Source organism: Ranitomeya variabilis, chromosome 2 (genome assembly GCF_051348905.1).
Source record: "Ranitomeya variabilis isolate aRanVar5 chromosome 2, aRanVar5.hap1, whole genome shotgun sequence".
In the NCBI taxonomy this organism is placed as follows: Eukaryota; Metazoa; Chordata; class Amphibia; order Anura; family Dendrobatidae; genus Ranitomeya; species Ranitomeya variabilis.
In genome coordinates, this window is record NC_135233.1 from 841,318,197 (window position 1) to 841,328,285 (window position 10,089).

Below are 10,089 nucleotides of genomic sequence, written 5' to 3' on the forward strand. Positions count from 1 at the left end.
AGATGGAAGCAAACATGAGCAGCAGATGAAGGAGGATTACTGGAACTGGTGTATGCAGCAGGAACTCAGAGCAGAGTAGCAGGATAACCCCACAGGTTCACAGGAGCAGGTATATAGCCAGGGAGTCACCAGAGGTCAGGAGCTGGATGCAAGGCAGAATACTCTAGCACAGACTGAAGGCTGGGGTGGAGTTTTATAGCAGGAAGACACATTGCACATGAGACCAAAGACTCCATCTTGGAAAAGGGCAGTAATGCACAAAAAGGTAATAAAAAATGTTCAGAGTCCTGACATTACTCCCTCCTTAGAAGCGGCCTCAGGACGATCCTGGACCTGGTTTCTCAGGGAATCTCTGATGAAAACGAGAAACCTTCTGTTGGGCATTGATGTTTTCCACAGGTTCCCAAGAGTCTTCCTCAGGGGGATATCCCTGCCATCTTATGAGATATTGGAGCCGATTCCTGCGAATCCTGGAATCAACAATTTCCTCCACCACAAATTGTTCTTGCCCATCAATCACCACAGACTGCGGAGGTGGCACAACACGTCCCTGGAAGGTATTAGGAGATACAGGCTTTAGTAAAGATACATGAAAAACTGGGTGTACCTTCATAGTCCTAGGCAGCTTCAGCCGGCAGGCCACAGAGCTCACAATACCGTTGATCTTGAAAGGGCCAATGAATTTCTGTCCAAGTTTTTGTGAAGGAACGTTTAACTTCAGATTCTTAGTTACTAACCACACGGAATCTCCTACCTTGAACATGGGTGCAGGTTTACGGAATCTATCAGCTGATCTCTTATAACGTTCTTGAGCTGTCGTCAGGGATTCCTTCAGAACCTCCAGATTTTGCCTCATCGCAGTCAGCCTTTCCTCCACTGCCGGAACCGGAGAAATCATTGGAGACCTAGGTAAGATACACGGATGATAACCCAGATTGGCAAAGAAAGGTGTAAATTTAGTGGAGGCGCTCTGAGAATTGTTATATGAAAATTCAGCTAAGGGCAGCAACTCCAACCAATCATCCTAGAGATGGCTGACATAGCATCTTAGATATTGTTCCAGCATCTGGTTGGTACGCTCAGTCTGACCATTTGTCTGGGGATGGTAAGCAGAAGAGAGACAGACATTAATATTGAGTGCAGAGCAAAACCCCTTCCAGAATCTTGAAGCGAACTGCACTCCACGGTCAGAGATGATCTCACCCGGAACCCCATGCAACAGAAAGACATTCTGTATAACCAAGTTCACTGTATCTTTAGCTGAGGGGAGGCCGGTGCACGGAACAAAATGAGCAGCTTTAGTCAGGCGATCAACTACCACCATGATTGTATTCATGCCCCCCGATGTAGGCAGCTCCACAATAAAGTCCATTGATATAGACCCCCAAGGGCGGGACGGAACAGGTAATGGTTGTAGAAGACCCTTAGGTGCCACATGAGGAGTCTTGTAAAGAGCACATACCTCGCAAGAGAGAACATAGTCCTTGGTATCCTTCAGGCAAGTTGGCCACCAGAAGAATCGGCTCAGGAACTCTTGTGTCTTCTGTACCCCCCTGTGACCAGCCAACTTGGAGTCATGTACCAACTTGAGGATCTGCAGACGGACGACCTCAGGGACGAAGATACGTCGATCTCTGAACCACATGCCACCCTTAAAGACAAGATTAATATCCACAGGTGGGTTAGCCAGAAATACATCACCGTCATAGGCCTCCCTGCACTCCTTCCACAAGTCCTGATCGTGGATAACTCAGATGAAATTGGCATCAGATAGAATGGTCTTGGACGGGGCTCCAGGTACGGAATCCGCAGCATGGATTCGGGATAAAGCATCAGCCTTCCCATTACGAGAACCTGGACGGTACAAGATAACAAAGTTAAATTGATTTAAAAATAAGTTCCAACGAGCCTGACGAGGAGAAAGACATCTAGCGGATCTAAGGAACTCTAAATTGCGATGGTCAGTTAGCACTATGATCTGTTGTGCAGCTCCTTGCAGATGATGCCTCCATTCTTTGAAAGCTGCAATAATAGCCAGCAATTCCTTGTCTCCCACGTCGTAATTCTTCTCTGCTGAGGTTAGTCTACGGGAAAAGAAAGCACAAGGATGTAGCAGACCCTTCTCTCCAGTTCTTTGGGAGAGAATAGCCCCCAAAGCATTATCAGAAGCGTCCACCTCCACAATGAAAGAAAGTGTTGGATCTGGGTGTATCAACAGCGGTGCTGAGGTGAAACAGATCTTAAGCCGATCAAAAGCTTCTTGAGCCTGTGATGACCACTTAAAGGGCTTTTCCTTCTTTGTCAAGGAAGTAATGGGACGGACAATATCAGAAAAATTTCGAATGAAGCGTCTGTAGAAATTTGCAAAACCAATAAAACGTTGGACCGCCTTAACGTTCTTGGGTACCGGCCAGTCAAGGATAGCCTGAATCTTACCAGATTCCATGTTCAGCCCCTGGGGAGAGAGATGATATAACCTAAGAACTGTATCTCAGAACGATGGAACTCACATTTCTCCGGCTTAATATACAGATGGTTCTCTTTCAGACGTCTTAAAACAGTTTTGACATGTTCTTCATGTTCCTGTAGAGAGTCAGAAAAGATTAGTATATCGTCCAAATAGATCACTACAAACTGGTCCAACAAATCTCTGAAAATGTCATTAGCATAATGTTGAAATGTTGCAGGGGCGTTACACAGCCCGAAGGGCATAACAAGAGATTCAAAGTGTCCATACCAGCATCTGAATGCTGTCTTCCACTCATCCCCTGGACGAATACGCACCAAATTATAAGCCCCACGAAGATCCAGTTTAGAGAACACCTTAACATGGTGGACTCTTTCCAGTAATTCGGGAATCAGAGGCAAAGGGTAACGTTTCGTACAGTTACCTTATTGAGTTCCCGATAGTCAACACAGGGTCTCAGGGTCCAATCCTTCTTCTTTACAAAAAAGATAGGTGCCCCTGCTGGTGAGGAAGAAGGATGTATGAAGCCTTTGGCCAGATTTTCATCAATATACTCCTTTAAGGCTTGAAGCTCAGGTGCCGCCAAAGGGTATACGTTACCAAAAGGAATAGCTGCCCCAGGAAGCAGCTCAATGGGACAGTCATAATGCCTGTGTGGAGGAAGCTGATCTGCATTCTTCTTGTCACAGATGTCAGAGAACTCTTTATATGCTGGAGGTAAAGAAAATACCTGTACATGTGGTTCCGTAGCCGTGGACTCAGGGACAGCTTCTGTTAACGCTGAGTTGCTCCTTGTTGGCAAGGTAATCTCCTTGGTCTCCCAGTTGATAATTGGGTTCTGAGAACACAACCAAGGAATGCCTAAAATCACAGGAAAATTAGGAGAAGAAATTAGCAAGAAAGAAAGTTGCTCCTGATGATTAGGCTCCAACAAAATTTCAAGGGGTACGGTCTCCTGATCCACAGCCCCAGAGATTAAAGGTGACCCATCCACTGTTTCCATGGTAATTGGAGAGGCTCTTTGCTGAATTTCAATACCATGTTCCTTGGCAAATGCGATATCCATGAAATTGCCACCTGCACCAGAGTCAATCATAGCTGCACTGGAAATCCACTGTCCTGAACACAGGATCTTAATAGGGAGAGAACAGTGAGAGTTCTTTTCCTTAAGCTCCTTGGGGGGTGAAGTCATAGAAAGTGAATCGAATACAGCGTTTAAAGGCAGGCTACATTCAGAGATGTCAGATTCATCATCACTGTTGTCATACTCCCTTACTGCTGCTAGCACCTTGCTAGGCCATCTAGGACACTTAGGACAATTGATCAAGAAGTGGTCAGACTGGCCGAAGTAGAAACAACGGAATCAATTTGCATGGGCACCTCCTCCACCTCCCGAGATGTTTTACCTGCAGGCTCTTTGGAAGGAGGGGAAAAGTTAGAAATATGGTTATATGCAGCAAACTTCTCCTGCCTACGTTCAGTAAGGCGAATGTCAATGCGCACACAATGCTGTATAAATGTCTCTAGCTCTTGTGGTGACTCAGAGCTAGCTAGTTCATCTTTTACAATACTAGACAGACCCCTTTTAAAAATAGGCAATTTTGCATAACTGTCCCAATTGGTATCTACCACTATTCTCCTGAATTCAGTAGCATACTCAATAACAGAACGTTTTGCCTGGCGTAAAGACAATAAAGCAGATTCAGCGGTTGCACGGCGATTAGGGTCATCAAACATTAATGCCATATCGGCCAAGAAATCATCCAAGCTATTTAACCGTGGGTCACGAGACTCAATCATCGGATTCGCCCAGGCGAGCGCTCGTGCAGTCAGCAGCATTATTACACACAATACTTTGGATCTATCATTAGGAAAACGGTCAGCATGCACATCAAAATATAGCATACACTGATTCACAAAGCCACGAATTTTGTCTCGATCACCATTAAATCTGAATGGGGGCAACTTAGGTGGGCTAGCTGGTGGCGGTTGCCCAGAGGGAAAAGTTGCTTGTGAAGCTATTTGCGTACTTATGTCCTGAAAAGCCCGTCCATACTGGGACTCTATGCCAGCAAGTTTGTTTTCCTGGGCTGCCATGCGGGTGCTTAAGTCCTGCAAAGTCTGTCCAAACACTTGTTGATTGAGTTCAAAGCTTCCAAACTTCTTTTGCAGACCTTCCACATCTTTCTGCAGTGATCTAATTATGGAAAACACCTGCTCTAGTCTGCTTTCTGCAGTCATTGTTCCAGCAGTCTCCTTTATTTTTTTAGGCTAGAGTATCCTGTAATACCTATAGGGGATAACTCAGGAGACTCTTTGCGTCGAACAAGACAACTGCAGGACACAGTTTTATAAGTGGTAACGTCTATATTATCACACGGTGATTCAAACAGGTGCAGAGAGAAACTCAAGTCCACAACACTTGGTGCAAATATCAAATGCAGCTCAGCAGTCTATAGGAAACTTCAGAGGAAAATGCAATCACGCAGAAAGTCTATGAAGCACAATTATTCTTGAGGATACTTGACACGAATAAGTCCTTGCTTAGTCCATAACACAGATAGATATGCTTATAAGGCAGTTCAAATAATATATTAGCTCAACCAGGGAGGTCTGGGTAATAGTCTCAGTTTCTTGCAGAGCAGAAACAGCTTACATGTCCAGCAAATGCAGATCGAAGCAAACACGAGCAGCAGATGAAGGAGGATTACTGGAACTGGTGTATGCAGCAGGAACTCAGAGCAGAGTAGCAGGATAACCCCACAGGTTCACAGGAGCAGGTATATAGCCAGGGAGTCACCAGAGGTCAGGAGCTGGATGCAAGGCAGAATACTCTAGCACAGACTGAAGGCTGGGGTGGAGTTTTGCAGCAGGAAGACACAGTGCACATGAGACCAAAGACGCCATCTTGGAAAAGGGCAGTAATGCACAAAAAGGTAATAAAAAATGTTCAGAGTCCTGACAACCAGTCTGCACCTGCCAGTGCCTGTCTGTAGACCAGCCGGACTAGCCTGTACTTGCCAGTGCCTATCTGTATACCCGTCAGCATCCGTGGTTCCTGTGTTCCTGCCGTGCCAGCTTGTATCAGCTGTACTCTCCTACTGGGCCTTTCCAGCTTCTTGTCCCCTGGGGGTCAGCTGCCGCGTGTCCGAGGTTTGTCCTGAAGTAGCACCTGGTGTTTATTGGGCTCTATGGGCGCTCTGGCCCCAACTCACTTACTCAGGAAGTTATCCCGAATTACCCAAAGCAAACCCCTCCTATAATTAACTATTTACACCCCTGTGTGCCAGTGTACTATTGTGCCCCCATCTAGTGGACGGACGTGAGAACTGTACTTTCCCCATAATGCAACAATATACATTGTGCAGCAGCAGCTAGAATACTATACATATGTACAAATACAAGTCACACAAATATGAATAATACTATGTACAACATTAATACTTAACCGGAACGGGTTTAGGTCACACAACAGTCCTTGTAACCCCTTACATATCAATATATATTTTTTAGATTGAAACCAAACACGTGCTCCTCCAAACATCCTAAAGTGGGTTTACCTCCCTTGTGCATTTCCATGAGTGGGAGCTTCCAATTACTACTGTGTTTTGTAAACGGGACCACCAGATTACTAATCTCATAAAACATTAGAATGATTATAGCAACTTACCAGCCGTAGCCAAAGAAAGGTAGTTAGGATCTGAGATTTTTCATTCTAAAGTGAAGAAATATAGAAATAGTAGGTTGAAAAAGAAGAAACAAGAGGTGGTTGTTTCCGCTCTGCATAGCACAAAAATTACTTTTTATTATACCCACATAAGGTGTGGTCCCGTCTGATGGGCTTTTCTGGTCTTGATCTGGTGCCTCCTTTCTCATCGCATTCGCCATTCTCCTTCTTGCTTCATGTGGATGAGATGTCATACACTATATACAGAGCTCCTGTGTATAATGTAACTGGTGATCACTGCATTGCCTGCACACTGACACTATATACAGAGCTTCTGTGTATAATGTCACTGGTGATCAGTGTTGTCACTGTACCACCCCTCAGTGTGTCTGGGATGCAGTTATTGACAACTCAGCCATCCAATCTGGTACAGGGGCATGCTGAAGATGTCAGTACTTTGATTGACAGCTCAGTGATCCAGTTTGGTGCAGAGGCATGCTGAGATGTCAGTGTGTTGATTGACAGCTGGGCCATCCAATCTGAGACTGGGAGACACTTGCTGCCGGACTACTTAAACTGAGTGGTTTCTCCCAGACCACTGTCAGACGTACATTCAGCTACTGTATGGTTTGTATCTCGGTGCCTTGCATTTTTATAGCTCTTTAGTTGCCTAACCTTGGATTTTTGTTCTGCAGTGCCTTCTTCTGGGGAAGGCACTGCAGCCAAAAAGCGCGTTGGGGTAGCGGCACCACAGATCTAAGGTAAATTATGCTCTACACAAACTTTATTTAGGATATCCTACCACCTCTTAATATTTATGTGTTGGTTCCCCCTGGCTTTTTTAGTATCTACTCACCAGTTATTGGGCATTTTTACTGACATATATACGGTATATTTTTTCAAATTTGTACCTTTGTACCTGTGCATCATTTTTTTTACCATTTGTGTCATCAGTGTGTAGCTGTTGTGCCTCATTATCTCTGACCATTCTCTGACCTTCACCATGCATCTTTTTTTACGTCCTACCTTTTAACATCTTTCTAATAAATAATATATTGGTGGCAGGTTTCTTTAAAATACTACAACGTACATACAAGAATTCTTACCACTCCAAGCACTGCATAGATTGTGAAGGAGATGTTCACACTAGTTGGGCGGCTATAATTGAGGGTTGGACGAAATGAGTTCGTATTAAACACACTCTGCAATGATTCATATGATGGTCCAGCTTCAGAACCAGAACATTGTAACTCAGCACTTTCAACTGAAAAAATAGCAGGATATAAGGAAACACGTCAAACATTTTTTAAATTATACAACACTCAGTCATTTTCCCAATTAATGTAACAATTAAGGTAAATGGGGTTTCCACTTCTATGATACTCATGATGACCTATTACTGGGATAGGTTATTACTAGTGATGAGCGAATATACTCGTTACTCAAGATTTCTCGAGCACGCTTGGGTGACCTCCGAGTATTTTTTAGTGCTCAGAGATTTAGTTTTCCTTGCCGCAGCTGAATGATTTACATCTGTTAGCCAGCATAAGTACATGTGGGGGTTGCCTGGTTGCTAGGGAATCCCCACATGTACTTATGCTGGCTGACAGATGTAAATAATTCAGCTGCGGCAAGAAAAACTAAATCTCCGAGCACTAAAAAATACTCGGAGGACCCCCGAGCGTGCTCAGGAAATCTCGAGTAACGAGTGTATTCGCTCATCACTAGTTATTACCATCAGAACCGTGTTGGTCCGACACCCTCATCGTTCATATGTTATCAGCTCTCTCAGTAGCCTGATGTAAACAATATATGAAACAGAACACCACTAGTTCATCAAGCTGGTTAGTGGCTGCTGCCAAGTGCTGCAAATAAACTCTTTTCATCCCACCATGTTAATAGCAGCTGATCTGCGGTACCTAGTGGTGGCCACTACACAGCGATTTGGATTGGTGAGTGTTCTGCTCCATAATCCGTTTATATTCAGCCTCTGCTGGAACATCTACTATAGGTATGCCGCTGTAGCTGTTCCATCAAGCCTGTGGAATTTAGGAAGTTTGATGAGATGTAAATGATATGAAATAGTAGCCAGTGGCCTAAGAAAGCCCTGAAGCCTGACTTGGTCGCGCATATACATAGATAATACAGGGTTATTCTGATCACAATAGGTGATGGCTACAGCTCACCTTCCCCTCCCTGCATTATGACCTTTGCACAGATTACAGAGCATGCCTAGTACATTCTTTCATAGAAGTCAATGAGTTATTCACAGTCTATTTTTTTCCAGTGGTTTGTGTGTCTGCTGTTAACAGAAGCTTGGGCAAGATTACAGTTCCTATGAACATATAAAGAAATTAGAATATACATTCAGAAAATAAAAACAAATAAAAAAAAATGAATTTATTTCTATTTGGTTTCAGCTGTTAACCCCTTCACTACCAGAGTTTTTTTTGGGGGGGGGGTTGTGTTTTCATTTTTTGCTTCCCTTCTTCCCAGAGCCATAAGTTTTTTTATTTTTTAACACAATATGACCATGTGAGGGCTTGTTTTTTGCGGCACAAGTTGTACTTTTGAACAACATCATTGACTTTATCATATCGAGTACTGGAAAATGGGAAAAAAATTCCAAGTGCAACAAAATTGCAAAAATAGTGCAATTCCACAGATGTGTTTATTTTGGTTTTTTTTAACATGTTCACTAAATGCTAAAACTGACCTGCCATTATGATTCTCCAGGTTATTATGAGTTCATAGACACCAAACATGTCTACATGTCTAGGTTTTTTTTTTTATTTAAACGGTGAAAAAAAATTCAAAGTTTGGCAAAAAAGGAAAAAAATGGCTCAATTTTCTGAGAACTGTAGCGTCTCCATTTATCTTGATCTGGGGCTGAGGGCTTATTTTCTGCTTGTCGAGCTGCTGTTTTTATTAATACCATTTTGGTGAAGATGTGATCTTTTGAATTCCCGTTATTACATTCTATTGCAATGTAGCGGCGATAAAAAAAACGTAATTCTGAAATTTTGAATTTTTTTCTCGTTACGTTGTTTAGAAATCGGATTTATTCTTTTTTTATATTGATAGATCAGCGTTTCTGAACACTTCGTTACCAAATATGTGTATATTTGATTTTTGTTATTGTTTTATTTTTAATGGGGTGAAAGAGGGGTCATTTGAACTTTTGTATTTTTTTAACATTTTTAAAAATCATTTTTTTACTTTTTCCATGGGAAACTAGAAGCTGCACAACTTTGATCTCATCTGCTACACACAGGCGATGATCAGATCGCCTGTGTGTAGCAGAAATGCTAACTTGCTATGAGCTCTGATCGGTGGTCGACACTCATAGCAGTCTGGCAATGACAACCATAGAGGTCTGCTAGAGACCTCTGGTTGTCATGCCGACCCATTGGCTTCTGGTAAGTGCAAATTAAATGCCACTTTCAGAAATTGACAGTGGCATTTAACTAGTTAACAGCCACGGGTGGATCACAATTCCATATGCGGCTGCTGCGGGCACATGTCAGCTGTATATATCAGCTGTCAAGTGCCCAGAAAGATGTGGGCTCAGCGCCGGAGCCCGCACCAAACAGGGGGAGCCCGACATCGGCGTGCTTACGCCCGATGTTGGAAAGGGGTTAAATGTCAAACAGTTGTTATATCCCCTTTAAAGAGAACCTGTCAGCAGGATTTTGTCTTATAAGCTAAAGGCATGGTCATAATGACGCTGTGATGCTGATCAATCTGATACCTGATGTAAAGGGATCCGCTTAGTGGCTGATGAATACTCATCTTGTGAAGTTTTCATAAGATTATGTGCTTTGGAGATTTGGAGAGCGAGATATGGGAGCAGGATCTTCTCCTGGTTCTTCCTCCCCCACCAGCCTCTTCTGGTTCTTGTACAAGTCACTGATTATTCAGTGACCTGCCTGCTTTTTAAAATTCTGCGCCTTCC

At 43.4% G+C, this 10,089-nt stretch overlaps 1 protein-coding gene across 1 annotated transcript in view; it reads right to left on the reverse strand.

The window, feature by feature from the left end:
* Positions 1-7,900, reverse strand: part of LOC143803964 (5-hydroxytryptamine receptor 3A-like) — a 45,892-nt gene extending 37,992 nt beyond the window's left edge. The window contains exons 1-3 of the mRNA XM_077281714.1: positions 7,870-7,900; positions 7,241-7,398; positions 6,138-6,182 (exon numbers count right to left, since the gene is read on the reverse strand). Of these exons, the coding sequence (XP_077137829.1) occupies positions 6,138-6,182; positions 7,241-7,398; positions 7,870-7,900 (234 nt within the window). The remainder of the gene's footprint in view (positions 1-6,137; positions 6,183-7,240; positions 7,399-7,869) is intronic.
* Positions 7,901-10,089: the final 2,189 nt, after the last annotated feature.